The following is a 17805-nucleotide window of genomic DNA, read 5'->3' on the forward strand; positions in this document are numbered from 1 at the left end:
TTCTATAGATTATTATATACCTGAAATTCTAGTAAAGATGATAAATATTCCTTTTGTATAATGGAGAGCCCCCACAACATTTGTATAATAATTGTTTCTTTGGAGCATTCTGCCTAGATGCTTCACATTACATTCTCAGTTCATTCTCTACCACAATTCACAGTTGTGGTTATTATTCCTTTTTTTATAATGGGGAAAGTCAAAGTTCAGACTTTGGATTTTCTTGCCCAGTGTTGCCCATATTGTATCAGAACCAGTATAGGAACCCAGATCTGACTGAATTCCCAAGCACATATTCTTTCTAACATAACAAGCTTGCTAATTTCTTTCTTTTTTTTTTGACAGTCTCGCTCTGTTGCCCATGCTGGAGTGCAGTGGCGCAGTCTCAGTTCACTACAACCTCTGCCTCCTGGGTTCAAGTGATTCTCCTGTCTCAGCCTCTCCAGAAGCTGGGATTACAGGTGCCCACCACCACGCCCAGCTAATTTTTGTATTTTCAGTAGAGATGGGGTTTCACCATATTGGTCAGGTTGGTCTCAAACTCCTGACCTCAGGTGATCCACCCGCCTCAGCCTCCCAAAGTGCTGGGATTACAGCTGTGAGCCACTGTGCCCAGCCTTCAGGCTTGCTAATTTCAAATTCCTGCACTGAGAAGGGACCTTTACTTATCAATAACTTTTCACTTACAAACTGTAAAATGAACTCAAATGAGTTTGAGTAAGACAATTTATTAGTTTATGTAACTGAAAATTCTAAGGAAACCCAGGCTGGATCCAGAAGCTCAGTTGACATCATCAGGGTTTGGTGTCTCCACTTTCTTTTGGCTTCATTCTCAGTCAGTCTCTCCTCATCATATATAACTTCACCCCCAACCTGCACTCTGCAAGCTGTAAATCTGAAAAGAGATAAGAACTAAAGCAGGAGCCTCTGACTTTATTCTGATTTGGCTTAATTGGTTTGGCTTCGCCCACATGAGTATAGCTGAATTATCATGCTTGTCAAAAGTATGTAGTCTTGTGATTGGCCAGTTGTAGATGTGGTTGAGATTAAGCTTGCTCAAGCCGGATGAATTGAGGAGAGTGAGTTTTCCCCAAAGGAAATTTATCAGCTGAAGGGGAATGAATGTTTGGTAGACAGAGACTGCGTCCATGTATATATGTGTTACCTTTTTAGCTTTGAGCTGTAGTCATCACTATGTCCAATGGTTGTGTGGAGCCTAACATTAGAAAGCTCTAACTTTATACCTACCTACCTACATGCCTCCTTTTTATATACTCTTTTGAACTTTGTAGGGTTACAGGGCTTTATTCTCACATGGAACTTTCTGTATTTCTTTTTGGTTTTAGCTGTTCTAGACCTTCCATACTGTTTAAAAAATTTATTAAATTCCTATTCTATTGTAGAGATTGGGGAAAAAAATACTAAAGTGTTTTCCCTATTCTCATACACCATTAAGTACAATACTTCTAACACCAGATGTGTGGATGTTTCTCCTCACATACCAAGCAATTCTCCAGCAGACATCAGCTGAATGTCCTTTAACAATTAGAGTTCCAGTCTGTGGCCCATTAGAAACCCAGCTGCACAGCTGGCGGTGATTGGTGGGCAAGCAAGCATGACTGCCTGAGTTCTGTCTCCTGTCGGATCAGTGGCGGCATTAGATTCTCATAGGAGTGCAAACCCTATTGTGAACTGCACGTGTGAGGGAGCTAGGTTGTGCGCTCTGTATGAGAATCTAATGCCTGATGATCTGAGGTGGAACAGTTTCATCTGAAACCATCCCTCACCCCCACTCCCTAACCCTTCTGTGAAAAAAAATTGTCTTCCACAACTCCAGTCCCTGATGCAGAAAGGTTGGGGACCACTGCTCTAATTCAACTCCATTCTAATGCTATCTATCTATCTGTCTGGAGACAGTGTCAGATTCCACAGGTTGAGGGCTCGGTACCCTCCCATCCCCTTCAAATGCCAACTGTTGCAAATCCCAGGTTGTGACCAGTACTTCTGACTGTTTGGTTATATAATTGAGGTTCTCTCCTTGGGTTTGATTAGTTTGCTAGAATTACCCACTGAACTCAGGAAAGTGCTTTACTTACATTTACCCATTTATTATAAGGATATTACAAAAGATACAGATGAATGGCCAGATGGATAAGATACTTAGTGAGGTTTGTAGGAAGGTACACAGAGCTTGTGTGCCCTCCCCGGGCTTACCACCCTCCGGGAACCTCCATGTGATCAGCTAAATCATTCATTCATTCATTCATTTTGAGATGGAGTCTCACTCTGTTGCCCAGGCTAGATTGCAGTGGTGCAGTCTCAGCCCGCTGCAAGCTATGTCTCCTGGGTTCAAGCAATTCTCCTGCCTCAGCCTCCAGAGTAGCTGGGATTATAGGTGCCTGCTACCTCGCCTAGCTAATTTTTTGTATTTTTAGTAGAGACAGGGTTTTGCCATGCTGGCCCGGCTGATCTCGAACTCCTGACCTCAGGTGATCTGCCTGTCTTGGCCTCCCAAAGTGCTGGGATTGCAGGCATGAGCCACCATACCCGGCCGTGATCAGCTAAATCTCAAAACTCTTAGAACCCAATCCTTTGGGTTTTTATGAAAGCTTCAGTACACATGACTGATTAAATTATTGGCCATTGGTGATCAGCTCCACCTTCAGCCTCCTCCCTCCCTGAGATTGGGGAGTGAGTGAAAGTTCCAACCCTCTAGTCACACAGTTGGTTACCCTGGAAACCAGCCCCCATCCTGAGACTATGCAGTAGCTCACCAAGAGGAAGAAAAGATGCTTCTATCACCCAGGAAATTCCAAGGGACATAGGAGCTGTGTCAGATGCTCCTTTTACTCAGGAAATTGCAGAGGTCTTAGGAGCTCTGTGTCAGAAGCTGGGGTCAAGACCAAATATAAGAGCAGAAGATTCTACTAGTAGCACTATTGCTTAGGAAATTGTAACAGCTAAAAAGAGCTCTAGGCCAGGAACTGTAGTCAGGAACCAAATATATAGGCCAGGAAGTGTAGTCAGGAACCAAATATATATTTCAGACTATATCACAATATTACCTCTGTGCTGGACACTATAGAGGCTGTAAAGAGGGGTAAGCTGTGGCCCCTGATCTCTTGAAGTTCACATTATAGTTCCTAAAATAATTGCATACTCTCAAAATGTTCTGTGTTTTTAAAAATAATGTGATAATATAGAAATAAGAATTAATTTTGAATAAAGGAGTGGAAGTTTTTTGTTGTTGTTAACTTTTCAGATTTGAGCTGGACTTTGTCAGATAAGTAATAAGGGCCTTCCAGGACATGGGAATAGCTTAAGCAAGGGCACAGTTGGAAAGATTCAGAGTGGACTTGAAAGTAGAGTAAATTGGAGTGATTAGACCATAATCTCTGCGTGGGCTTAAGTGGTAAAGATTCCAGTGTGGTAAACGTTATGTAGAGATCAAACACTGGAGGCCTTTGAAAACCTGACTGAGCAGTTTGTGTATGGGTTATGGGGTGGTAGATGTCACAAGTTTTTCAGGAGAAAAGCACAATCAAATCCAAGTTTAAGAGGATAACTAGTAGGGTAGATTTAAAAGTGAAGCAGGAAGATTTGTCAGAAAGTGATTATGGTTGTTTGGAAGAAATACTCAGAGCCTGAATTAAGAGACTAGTAAAAGAGATGGAGATAAGGGACATTAGAGGAATAAATAAAACATGTAGCATTTGGAGTGGGTAAAAGGGGCTGAAATGATTCTAGAATTTGGGGCATGAGCAATTGATCCTGTACGGATCACAAATTTTAAGAAAAGAAGATAATTATATTTATATTTCAGATACTTGTTGAACCTACAAGTCAAGATGTCTGGCTGACAACTAACTCTATAAAAGCTGTCCTGCATTTTGAAGGAAAGAATAGAAAAATATGGGGTGTGTATATTAAGAAAGTGTGTATAACATAAGAGACAGCTCAGAGAGAAATGGCACTAGAACATAAATGAAAAATAGCTAACTTAACTAGATCAAAATCTATAGTCTTGGCTATAATGTCATATGGGTGTCAGTTTTGTGTAGGAGGGTCACATTTTTTGTCTGTCAGAATTATTTTTTATCTGATTATTAAAACAATGTGGGAAAATAAATTATTGGAGGAAAAAAGAACCACTGATAGTTTTATAGCTTAGAAATAACATTCACAGGCTAGGTGCAGTGGCGCATGCCCATAATCCCAGCACTTTGGGAGGCTAAGGCAAGAGGATTGCTTAAGCTCAGGAGTTCAAGCCCAGGACCAGCCTGGGGAACATAGTAGGACCCCGGATTTATAAATAATTTAAAAAATTAGCTGGGTATGGTGGCACACACCTGTAGTCCCAGCTACTCCAGAGGCTGAGGTGGGAAGATTGCTTGAGCCTAGGAGGTCGAGGCTACAGTGAACTGTGATCGCACTACTGCACTACAGCCTGGGTGACAGGGTGAGACCCTATCTCCCAAAATAAAAAACAAAAAACCACACTCACTCACTAGTGTGTTTAGCCATACATGTGTATTTTTATATATTATGTAAACACATAGGACCTAATATTTTTTGACCTCTTATGTTGGGCACGATTCTAAGCATTTTACATTTATTAGCTCATTTAACTTGAGCTAATTGAAGAATGAACTTTTAAGGCAGGTATTATTATCCCCACCTTGTAGATGGGGAAACTGAAGCATGAAAAGTTAAGATTTTAACCGAGGCTGTACAATTAGGAGAGGGTAAAGCCAGGTAATCTTGTTTTCTAGTCTTTGGTCTTGGAACTATCTTGTTATATCTCTCACATACTAAGCTGACATAGTTATCCTTTCTGATTAGCATTCTTTCTAGGTGCAGAAACCAAAGAGTTTCATATGATTTGTTAAATGATTTCTTTTTTTCTGTCAGGAAGGACTTCATTAAAAAAAAAAAAGAAAGATTTCTTTTTTATTTAATTCTTGCTACTTACTAACCAGTATTCAGGAACCAACTAGATTCAAATAATGCACTGTCCCTTATGTCTAGACTCTTATTCTGTAATTGAATTCAGAGTACTTAATGGTACTTACATATACACATGGACATACATATATTTAATGAAGTTATTTTATTTAGTTTTTTGAGACAGGATCTCACTGTGTCACCCATGTTGGAGTGCAGTAGTGGGATCACAGCTCACTGCAGCCTCAAACTCCCTGGGTTTAGGTGATCCTCCCAACTCAGCCTCCCAAGTAGCTGGGACCACAGGTGCATGCCACTATACCTGCCTAATTTTTGTATTTTTTTTTGTAGAGATGGGGTTTCACCATGTTGCCCAGGTTGGTCTCGAATTCCTGGGCTTAGTCCTCCCAAGTAGCTGGGACTACAGGAGTGTGCCACCATGCCCAGCTAATTTTTTTTTTTTTTTTTTTTTTGCGTTTTTTTTGTAGAGACGGGTTTCACCATGTTGCCCAGGCTGGTCTTGAACTCCTGGTCTCAAACATCCTTCCTGCCTTAGCCACCCAAAATGTTAGCATTACAGGCGTGAACCACCACGTCCAGCCAATAAAATTATTATGTAGTTTTTAAAATCTAGCGTATTTAATCATTTACCTGAACTCATATCTACCCAATTTTTGTCTGATTTAAGCCTGTGTTGTGCCTGCATATGAATGTTTTATATGATTTTTATCTTTGGATGTAGTTGGAAACATTAGCTTATTTGCCTCAAAGAGATGACAGGAATTCAGAAAATATTGTTGGTTCTGCTACTGAATCCTATAGTAACAAAAATTAATGCAATTGAGTTGCAACATTGCATATCAGAAGTTTAATATCTATTTGCTGAAATGGTAATGATTAATCCTAATTGGATGCCTACATTTTCAGAAAGATGTGCCGGATGGGGTCAAAGAGCTATCAGAAGGTTCAGAAGAAAGCAGTGATGGTCAGTCAGATTCCCAGAGTTCTGAGAACAGCAGCAGCAGCAGTGATGGTGGCAGCAACAAGGAGGGAAAAAAAAGCAGGTGGAAAAGGAAAGGTAAATCCACCTGATCCTTCAATAAAGTACTAAATGCTGTAGGACAAATGCCCTTGTTAGTAGTTCCTCTTTTCCCAGACCCCAGGTCAGTCCGTTACTTTCCCTTACCCTCTATAACAGTCCTGTCAAGGAGAGTTTTCTGCAATGATGGAGATGTTTATATCTTTACTGTCCAGCACAACACAGTAGCCACTAGCTACATGGGCCTATTGAACACTTGAAATATGGTTATTATGACCAAGGAGTTTAATAAAAATGCTTTCTTTTTTAGAGCTGTTTGAGGTTCACAACAAAATTGAGAGGAAGGTACAGTGATTTCCCATGTACCCCTCCCCCACCACATGCACAGCCTTCCCCACTAGCCACATTCTCCACCAGAGTGCTATATTTGTTACAGTTGATGAACCTACATTGGCATATCATCACCCAGAGTCCATAGTTTACATTAGAATTTACTCTTGGGAGAGTACGTCCTATGGCTTTGAACAAATGTATAACGATAATGGTATTCACCATTATAGTATCAAACAGAATAGTTTCATTGCCCTAAAATCTGTGCTCTAGCTCTTCATCTCTGCCTCCTAACCCCTGACAACCACTGACTTTTTTTTTGAGACAGAATTCTACTTTTGTGGCCCTGGCTGGAGTACAATGGCATGATCTCAACTCATTGCAGCCTCTGCCTCTTGGGTTCAAGCGATTATCCTGTCTCAGCCTCCTAAGTAGCTGGGATTACAGGAGCCTGCCACCATGCCCAGCTAATTTTGTATTTTTAGTAGAGATGGGGTTTCACCATGTTGGTCAGGCTGGTCTCGTACTCCTGACCTCAGGTGATCTACCCTCCTCAGCTTCCCATAATGCTGGGATTACAGGCTTGAGCTACTGTGCCTGGCCTGATAACCAGTGACTTTTTACTGTTTCCATAGTTTCACCTTTCCCAAAATGTCATATAGTTGGAACCTTTTCAGATTGGCTTTCCTTTAGTAATATGCATTTAAGGTTCCTTTGTCTTCATGGCTTGATAAGTTATTTATTTCTTTTTTGTTTGAACTTTTAAGTTCAGGGGTACAAGTGCAGGTTTGTAACCTAGGTAAACTTGTACCATGGGTGTTTGTTGTGCAGACGATTTCATCACCCAAGAATTAAGCCTCGTACCCACTAATTATTTTTCTTGATTCTCTTCTTCCTCTCCATCCTCTCCCACACCATCCTCTGAAAGGCCCCAGTGTGTGTTGTTCCCTTCTGTGTGTCATGTATTCTCATCATTTAGCTCCCACTTATAAGTGAGAACATGCAGTATTTGGTTTTCTGTTCTGGTATTCATTTGCAATGGGTCATTTCTTTCCACTTTCCATTGTCTGGGTGTGCCACAGTTTGTTTATCCATTCATCTACTGAAGGATATCTTGGTTGCTTCCAAGTTTTGGCAATTATGAATAAAGCTGCTTTAAACATCTATGTGCAGATTTTGTATGTGCGTAAGTTTTTAGCACCTTTGGGTAAATACCAAGGAGTGTGATTGCTGGATCATATGTTTAAGAGTATGTTTAGTTTTATAGAAACTTCCAAACCATCTACCAAAGTGACTGTACCATTTTGCATTTGCACCAGCAGTGGATGAGAGTTCCTGTTGCTTCATGTCCTCATCAGCGTTTAGTGTGGTTATTGTTGTGGATTTTGGCCTTTCTGATAGGTGTGTAATAGTATCTCGTTGTTTAAATTTGCATTTCCCTGATGACGTGTTGTGGAGCACCTTTTCATTTGCTTGTTTGCCATCTACATATCTTCCTCGATGAGATGTCTCATCAGGGCTTTGGCTTATTTTAAAATCAGGTTGTGTGTTTTGTTACTGTTGAGCTTTAAGAGTTCTTTGTATATTTTGAGTAACAATCCTTTATCATATGTCTTTTGCAAATATTTTCTGTGTCTTGTCTTTTTTTTTTTTTTTTTGGAGACATAGTCTCACACTGTCGCCCAGGCTGGAGTGCAGTGGCGCGATCTCGGCTCACTGCAACCTCCGTCTCCCAGGTTCAAAGGATTCTCCTGCCTCAGCCTCCCGAATAGCTGGGATTACAGGCACCTGCCACCACATCAGCTCATTTTTGTATTTTTAGTATAGACGGGGTTTCACCATTTTGGCTAGGCTGGTCTTGAACTCCTGACCTCGTGATCCACCCACCTTGGCCTCCCAAAGTGCTGGGATTACAGGTGTGAGCCACCACGCCCGGCCAGCCCACCGCCCCTGGCCCGTCTTGTCTTTTTATTTTCTTGGCATTTTCTTTGACAGATCAGAAATTTTTAATGAAGTCTAGTGTATCAATTTCTTTCTTTTGTGAGCTGTGTCTTTGGTCTTGTATCTGAAAGTCATAAAACCCCTAGATTTTCTTCTGTTATGTTATGTTCTAGGAGTTTTAGAAATTTTCATTTTTATTTAGGACTGGGATCCATTTTGAGTTAATTTTTTGTGAAGGGTATGAGACCTGTATCTGGATTTCCTTTCTTGTTTACATGTGGAATTCTTGTTAGGAATTTAATTTTGATTTTATTTTAACTTTAAATAGCCACATGAGGATAGTGGCTACCACACCAGACAACATTCTAGGTTTTACCTGGATTTGTTCTTAAGGTCTTAAGTCATTCATAGCCTTTTTAGGATGCTTTTATTTTACTTGCCTAAACTTTGAGCACTTAATGCTCTAACAACCTTCCTTAGGAAAAGAATGCTTTTCATTTCTACTAACAAACACTGAATTTAGTCTGCTGGTCTTTGCTCTTACTCCATTTGGTGTCTACTTCGTAGCTCACCCAAAAATCTTTTTTTAAGGAATAATGTCTGTTGCTGCAGCTTCCCTGGAATGGATTTTCCAGTCAAGGATATGAACTATTACCTAATACTGCTAATTATTCTGTAGCGTCTTGTCAGAGTCTATTTAAAGAGGGCAAACCTTTTTTATCCCAATATTTGTATTGGCTGTAAATGGCAAGGCAAATTTTAAACCAACTCATGATGATTCCTTTACAAGGACTGACATAGTTATGTTCCAGAACAAAACAGGCATTCGAGATTTTTTCTAGCTTGAATATCCTTTTAGATTTGAGTGATGATAGGTGAGTTGTCTTTGGAACTAGAAGCTCAGGTTATGTTGGAATACTAGACTCATTCATTTAAGTCCCTTCAGAATGGTTACTATGCCTATATGAGAAAAATAGTTCTGATTCACTGCCATCCGTCTGGTAATGTTTTTTCTACTTCTGGAGAGAATTGAGATAATTGATGGCCTCATCTGTTCTCTCTGCTGTAGCTACTACGTACATAATTTTAGAGAACTTTGTAATCAGAGAATCTTACCTTTAAGTTGATAACCACTTAGAGAGCTACCCAGACCTCAATTGTTAGGAATAAATGGAATGAAAGCAAGACAAAGAGGGTGCTTCTGACTAGTAGTGTTGATGTGTGGTTTTAAAGTAATCCCTGTCAGTAGTGAAAGGAGGTGTAGCCTAGGGCCCTCCTTTCCTTGGGGTCCACTAAGCACCTATTTTTGAAAAAGTGTAGCCGAAAGTAGAAAGGGCTGTCTCTGTCTATCCCCTGATTCCCCTCATTTTATTTTTTTTTAATTTTAATTTTTTCTCTTCTTTTCACAAGTGTTGATACTCCCCATTTTAAGCTTTTCCTTTTAAGTTTGGAATTGTAGATCTAAGATTAGGAACCGAGCCAGGTCATCAGGTAAGGGAAGCAATTAGCAAGATTCATGTTTTCTGGATGGGATTGGGACAGGGAAGTCAATATTAAAGAAAGTCTTATAAAATGGGAATATACTTGGGGCGCTTGCTTTTCAAGAGCCACATATGCTGCTCTTTGAATAGTGGCTGTTGTATCTCTGTTTCTTTTGCTCAGAACTAACAGTTATTAATGACTGTCTCTCAGAGTTTGAGGTGAATGTATTAAGATGTAGGAAGATCCGAGAAATAACCATAGAACCCTATTGTCAGTAGCCGAATAGGTAGATATGAAGAGCATAACCTTGCTCCACACTCTGCATAATAATAGAAGACATGAACAGTAAGGTAATACCAAATTGAATGTTGGGTCCAATTGTTTTTGAGCTGCTTTTCTTTTATTCCTTTTCTAGAAATTATCATAATATTGGTTTTTTTGTCCTCAGTTTACAATAAGATGAGATGCTCTATAAAGCTCTTTTCTGGTTGCAGGTAGTCTATAATAAAGCCTAGAGGAAAATGGGCGTTATGTGGTATCTGGAAGGTGGGGTGAGAGGTGCGCATGATGTCACATGTGATTAATGTTTAAGCAGCTCTGATATTCTCAACAAATGAATGCCAAGCTACCAATAATGAAAAATGATTTAGTCTCTCATAGACTATATATCTGTCATTCATGGGTCATACATGTGTTGTAGATACCGTATAATTTGTAGGTATATATTATGTATTTATGGATGTTCTTATAGTCCAGTGCAAATTAAAGTGACAGACATGTAGCCAGCAGTGAGCATGCAGCAAAGCAGTTCTAAATCTTAGTTATCAATAAAGGTAAAGCAAACGAATTGTGCCTATTACTTTTTCTTATTTAGGGCCTTACTCTTTACTCTCAATCTGACATCACTTCATTTCAAATGCATTGTAAGACAGGAAGAACACTGAGATAGTATCAAAACCCACTTCCTTTTATGTACAAAAATAAAGAGCTCTGACAGCAAAACTGATACTTCTAGTTGAAAATCGATAGAAACTTTCTTGATATATGTATACCTTTCAGCCAAATAGGAACAGAGAATAGAACTTTGAAATTCAGTCCAATATTAAAACTAGTTTATTGATTTCTATGTAAAGTGGGAGAACTTAAACGTTAGTAGTTTTGGTTCCTAGTTTTCAGACAGGAAACACTATGTTCAGAGAAGAGTTTTATGGAATTCCAAATCAAGGTAAGGTGGAATAATAACTTCAGAAAAATGAATAACTAGAATCAACTACTTATATTGCTTTTTTATGATCATAGCTAAGTGAAGTCTCTGCTTTTTCCCCAAAACAAAACATTGCATTATGAAGCAACTGTAGGACTATTATTTTTATCTTCTGATAGAAAAAGTTTTGTTAGACTTTGGTCTGCTTTTAAAAATGTCTTAATGAAATTAATTACATGAATACCTTTTCTCTGTAAGGAATCACTGTTTCCTCTAGTGTGAACTAATGTTAATTTTACTGCTTGTTCAGAACTACTTTAAATCAGGAATTTGATATATATCGTGTCTGGAGTTATTTAAAATACCATAAACCTACCTACCTTCTAACATTTATATGTGTGTTAAGTTACTGAATGGGTATGATTATGTCTCCTTTTAAAAGTGTACTGGAGGCAAAACTTTTTTTGGCAAGTTGACTTAGATGGAGAGAGACCTTTAGGAGATGTTCTCTTTTCCTCTGGGGGTATTAGTGGTGGCTGACTTGGAGGTTTTAGCTCTGTGTTGTGTTAAAGATGGCTACACTGTTAGGGCTTTGGATAGTTAGAAGCAAGGAAAGTGTTCAGGTGTGGCCTTTCCCATTTAGGCCAGGGGACTCAATATAATCAGGAAACACTGCCTGCCTAGTATGGAGTAGAATGCACTTGGTGTTGGAGGAAAGGACTTAGAACTAAAAAGGATCTATTACCTCTAAAGAAAAACCTGTTAGAATAAAAACTCCCTCAAGAGAAACATAACTGTTTCTAAAGGACAAAATCATTTTGGAAACTTCGATTGTTATCAGTCCTTCAGCAATCAAGTCTTCAACTATGTATAGTTCTTAAGTTTCAATTTTGTTATCAATCCTTCAGTTTCTGATACCTCCCTAATACTTCATAGGGGCCCATTAAATGTCTTTGGGAGAATATAAAAATTTAAGTCAGAGATTATTTACTAAAGCTTTTAACTCAAATGCATCTAATATTAATAGTCTGTATCATTTTGACCTTGTTCGACATTGTAATCATCCGTTGAAATGGAAAGTTATCAATGCTGTAATAATGTGTGTGAAAAGTAGTACCTTTTGACTTAAACTCAATGAGCAATATGTAAATATCCAGCAACCTGAAACTACTGCAGTAAACTATGTAAAACTGACTGATAAGCCTGCAGTGAACTATGTAAAACTGACTGATAAGCCTCAAGTTCTAAAATTTGTTTTGTTGTATTTATTTTATTTATTTTATTTATTTTTTGAGACAGAAACTTGCTCTGTTGCCCAGACTGGAGTGCAGTGGCATGATCTCTGATCACTGCAACCTCGCCTCCCAGGTTTAAGCGATTCTCCTGCCACAACCTCCCCAGTAGCTTGGACTACAGGCGCGCACCACCACACCAGTTGAGCCGGGATTTCACCATATTGGGCAGGCTGGTCTCAAACTCCTGGCCTCAAGTAATCTACCCACCTCAGCTTCCCAAAGTGCTGGGATTACAGGTGTGAGCCACCACACCCGGCCTAAAATTTGTTTTAAATATTTTTCTGAAAACACTTGATATTAAGCTTTAAAAAAAAAATTTATCAGCTGGGTGCAGTGGCTCACTCCTGTAATCCCAGTACTTTGGGAGGCTGAGGAGGGCGGATCACCTGAGTTCAAGACCAGCCTGGTCAACATGGTGAAACCCCATCTCTACTAAAAATACAAAAATTAGCCGGATATGGTGGCGCACGCCTGTATTCCCAGCTACTCGGGAGGCTGAGGCAAGAGAATCACTTGAACCCAGGAGGCCTTGGAGGCTGCAGTGAGCCAAGATCATGCCACTGCACTCTAGCCTGGTGACAAAGTGAGATGCTGTCTCAAGGAAAAAAAAAATTATCTACTAGATTACTCTTTGGGTTTCTTTTATGTAATGATTTTTGTTTTTAAATCAAATAATAGTAACTTGATCTTTTGATCAGAATTTGTTAATCTTTTATTTCTATATGTTTATATAGAAGCAAGCATTTTTGTTTCTAATTAGACAAAAAAATGTGTTGTTAAGAATTGTTTTAATCTGTTTAGCAGTCCACATTGGAGGATAAAGTTATAATCCTAAAAAGTGTTGTTTAAGGCATTAGTTTATTTGTAACAACCAAAGTAATATCTCTGTTTAAACTACTTGTTAGGCAGGCTATGGTGGCTCACACCTATAATCCCAGCACTTTGGGAGGCCAAGATGGGAGGATCACTTGAGCCCAGGAGTTTGAGACCAGCCTGGGCAACATAGTGAGACTCCTGTCTCTACGAAAAATAAAAAGTAAAATTACCTGAGTGTGGTGGTGTGTGCCTGTAGTCCCAGCTACTTGGTAGACTGAGGCAGGAGGATTGCTTGATTCCAGGAGTTCAAGGCTACAGTGTGCTATAATGGGACCACTGCATTCCAGCCTAGGTGACAAAGCAAGACCCTCTTTCAAAAAATGAATGAATAAACAAGCAAAGAAACTACTTGTTACACTCATGCCTTCTCCAGTCTGTATTATTTGCCAGGTATTTGGGAAACAAATTTGAATGAGGTGTCGACCCCACCCTTAAAGTTGTCTCAGCATATCTAGAGGGATAGAAAAATAAGTAGATACTTAGCATATAACTTCATAAATCGCATGTGTTTATATTTATCATGTTATGACAGCATTAGAGAAGGGATACTAAGTTAACTTTGCCTGGGTTACTAAGTATTAGCTATAAAAGTCCTAAGATACTATTCTTCTCTAGAGAGTTTAAGCACTAGGGAAGGCAGGATGTATTATTGAAAGAAAACATACATAAAGGCAAGAAGGTGGGAATGTGTATAGTGTTCTCAGGAAGCCATAAGAAGATACGTTTGGCTGGGAGAGGGGATTTGTGGAGGGAAAGAAATTTGGATCATACGGTTAACCTTTAGTGATAGTCTTATTATTTACCGGATATTGGTATGCGCAAAGTTTCTTTTTCTTTTTCTTTTTCTTTTTTTTTTTGAGACGGAGTCTTGCTCTTGTTGCCCAGGCTGGAGTGCAGTGGCACGATCTCAGCTCACTGCAACCTCGCCATCATGGGTTCGAGCAATTTTCCTGCCTCAGCCTCCTGAGTGCTGGGATTATAGGCGCCCGCCACCATGCCTGGCTAATTTTTATATTTTTAGTAGAGACGAAGTTTTGCCGTGTTGGCCAAGCTAATCTCGAACTCCTGACCTTGTGATCTGCTTGCCTCAGCCTCCCAAAGTGCTGGGATTACAGACGTGGGCCACCGCGCCCAGCCTCACAAAGTTTCTTAGGAAAATTAAGGTATAGATCAGAGAAGAGAGAGAATGGAGACACTGACGACTCTTCCACATTTTCATAGCCAGACACCAGGAAGATCAAGATTGTTTATAGGCTGGAGGCGGCTCACACCTGTAATCCCATTCCTTTGGGAGGCCAAGGCAGGAGTATCACTTGAGCCCGGGAGTTCAAGACCATCTTGGGCAACATGGTGAGACCTTGGCTCTAAATAAAAAACAGCCGGTTTTGGTGGTGCACACCTGTAGTCCCAGCACTTTGGGAGGCCAGGGTCGGGGGATCACTTAAGTCCAGAAGTTTGAGACCACAGTGAGCTATGATGATGCCAGTGCATTCCAGTCTGAGTGACAGAGACCGTGTCTCAAAAATAAATAAATAAATAAATACATACATAAATAAATAAATGACAAAAGACTGTTTATTGACCCTTTTTTTTGTTGTTGGTTTCACACTTTTGTTCATTAAGTTTCTGAGTTAATAAACTAGCTTCTTATGTTGTTCTACTCATTAGTGTTTAAGTTAGCTCAATTTCTCATCACTGGTATATAAGCTAAAATTTATTTCTGTTTTGCTTTGGAAAATCATTTGTTGTAGGTAGTATACTTCCTTGGTGTGGGATGACATTAATTGGTGACATTTATTAGTTTCATTCGAAGTGAAACTGGTAATAGAGAAGTATGAGGGATTTTTTTTTTATAAGTGCCACTTTGTGAGAAAAGATTATAAACAGGGTCTTGATATAGTTAAAATGCAGCTTTAATTGTTTTCTTTTTTTATGTTTTTTTAAACAAGGTCTTATTTTTAATAGTTCTTTTTTTGGTTTGTTTGTTTGTTGTTTTTTTAAGATGTAGTCCTAGGAAATCTTGCTTATGTGTTTCTCACACCCCTCCTACTCATATCACCACCACGTCATAAGTTAACTAGTTTATTCTCAAATTATTCATCATCAAGGACCAATTTTTTTCCTCTAGTCCATTGTGGACTCAAAATGACCCAGCAATGTCAGATTTCTATGAAAGTACCTAAATGTTCTTGCTTTCATGCTTATCACAGACCAGTCTGTGGACATTTGAACAGCAATAGTTTAGATGATTTTTCAGCTTTACTTGAAAAAAGGGTGAGAGCATGCCAAATTTTATCTTTAAAGGAGAAACTATATGAGATGATCTTGTCCCTTTTTAAAAAAAATTCAGAACAGAAAATAACTCCATCTTCCTAGTAAATAATTAACTATTACGATGCTTCATCAGCATTGCAAAAACATGCTGTCATCTCCAAATCACTACTGGTCCTTTCTCAAAAGTAACCACCGTCCTGATTTCTGTCAATTTGGGTCACTTTGCCTATTTTTAAAATTTTAAATTAGATTATAGTACATATGGAGTAAGTACTTTTTCTCTGAAATGCTTGGAACCAGAAGTGTTTTAGAGTTTGGATTTTTTCAGATTTTGAAATATTTGCATTATTTGGGTTGAGCATCCCAAATTAAGAAAGTTCAAAATCCAGAATGTTCCAATGAACATTTCCTTTGAGCATCATGTTGGCACTCAAAAATTTTCTGATTTTGGGCATTTCATGTTTTCTGATTTGGAATGATCAGCCTGTATTCATTAAAGTACACATAAGTATACAGCTTGTTGGATTTTCACAAACAGAACAGTACTATGAACTATCAACCAGATTAAGGAGCAAAATATTGCTGGGTGCGGTGGCTCATGCCTATAATCCCAGTACTTTGGGAGGCCAAGGCGGGCAAATCACGAGATCAGGAGATCAAGACCATCCTGGCTAACATGGTGAAACCCCATCTCTACTAAAAATAGAAAAAATTAGCTGGGTGTGGTGGCGGATGCTTGTAGTCCCAGCTACTCCAGAGGCTGAGGCAGGAGAATGGTGTGAACCCGGCAGGTGGAGCTTGCAGTGAGCCGAGATCGTGCCGCTGCACTCCAGCCTGGGCGACAGAGTGAGACTCCATTTCAAAAAAAAAGCAAAATATTGCCCTAGTGTCTCTCCCTTCTGGTCACACCCATTACCCCAAAATAACCACTCTGACAACTTCCAATAGCATAAGCAAGACATGTCTGGAACAGAATAATGTCCAGATAAATTTTTAAACTTATATAATCAAGTCGTACTTAAATAATTTTTTGCTATTACATTATTTGCATGTGTGTAAGAATCATTCACCTTCTGGTGCATAGAAATACATCAGATTCTTAAAACTATATAGAGTGGTTATTTTGGGGCAATGGGTGTGACCAGAAGGAAGCTCAGAAAAATCCATAGCATTAATGAACAAAATTGAACTGCACAAAATGCAGTAATATATTTAAAAAAAAAAAAGTCAGTAGAACTAAAATTGATCTATAGATTCAATGCAATCCTAACCAAAATCATAGCAGATTGATGGGAGAGGGGACATGTGGAAACTGACAAGCTGCTTCTAAAATTTGCATGAAGATGAGATCAGTCAGAAAAGCCAAGAAAATATTAAAGAACAAAATGGAAAGAGTTAAAACTATTAGATATCAGGATTAATCATAGAGCTAGGCAATTTTCTAAAGAAAAAAAAACATACTGGGTACATTAAGAAGTTGCATTCATCAAAACATAACTTTAAGAGAGTGAAAAGGCAAGCCACAGAGAAGTTATTTGCAATAAATATATGCAACAAAGGAATATATGAAGAACTCCTACAAGTTACTAAGAAAAAGAGAAATTCATAGAAAAATGGGCAAAGACTAGAGCAAGCACTGCACAAAGATGATATCAAAATGGTTAATAATGAAAAGGAGTCAAATTCCATTAGCGACCACAGAAAGTCAACTTATAACCACATGCGATACTATTACACACCCACCAAAGTCCAAAATTAAAAAGACTGATGGTACCAGCCGTTAGTGATCATGTGAAATCATGTATAGGGAAACATGTCAGTGTATAGGGATTCCTATAAACTGGTGGTGAGAATTTAAACTAGTACAACTAGTACAGCTACTTTGGAAAACTGCTCGGCTCTCCATAGTATAGCTAATTCTACTCTGGAGTACATACCCAACAGAAAGGAGTACAAAAAGAAATTTTTTTTAAAAGTAGAATTAACTGTAATAATAAAAATAACCTAAATGTTCATCAGTGGTAGGATAAATGAATTTGGGTACTGGTGGATGTTTATGCAATGAAAATACTATGTACACACAGAGAGGAAACTGTCTTCATGTATATGCACGTGCATGTGCACATTTTAATGAAAGCTTTATTCTTTTATCTTTTACATTTAGATCTATAAACCATGTGGAATTTTTTTGTATTATGTGAGATGAGGATCATCATTTTGTTCCTTTCACCCTGTAGGGATATTTTAATTACCTAGCACCCATTTTTGAAGACTTCTTTAGTTTATTTTAGTGTTCTCTATGTCATAAGTCAATTGACCATATAGTTATGGTTTGGTTTCTGGACTTCGCTTTGCTCTGTTGTGTTTTGTCTTTCCTTGTAACAGTACCACCCTGTTTTAATTACTTTAGCTTTATGATT

At 38.8% G+C, this 17805-nt stretch overlaps 1 protein-coding gene across 9 annotated transcripts in view; it reads left to right on the forward strand.

Moving 5' to 3' along the window:
- The window catches only part of ASXL2 (ASXL transcriptional regulator 2), a 155221-nt gene that overhangs the window by 83501 nt on the left and 53915 nt on the right, over positions 1-17805 (forward strand). For 7 of the 9 annotated variants that reach the window (XM_077959999.1, XM_077960000.1, XM_015111861.3 and 4 more), the window contains one exon: positions 5872-6022. In XM_077959999.1, coding sequence (XP_077816125.1) covers positions 5872-6022 — 151 coding nt within the window. Of the gene's footprint in view, positions 1-5871; positions 6023-10774; positions 10962-17805 lie in introns of those variants that run through there. The other 2 variants (XM_077959998.1, XM_077959996.1) reach the window with 2 other exon arrangements.

Source organism: Macaca mulatta, chromosome 13 (assembly GCF_049350105.2).
Source record: "Macaca mulatta isolate MMU2019108-1 chromosome 13, T2T-MMU8v2.0, whole genome shotgun sequence".
Taxonomy (NCBI): Eukaryota; Metazoa; Chordata; class Mammalia; order Primates; family Cercopithecidae; genus Macaca; species Macaca mulatta.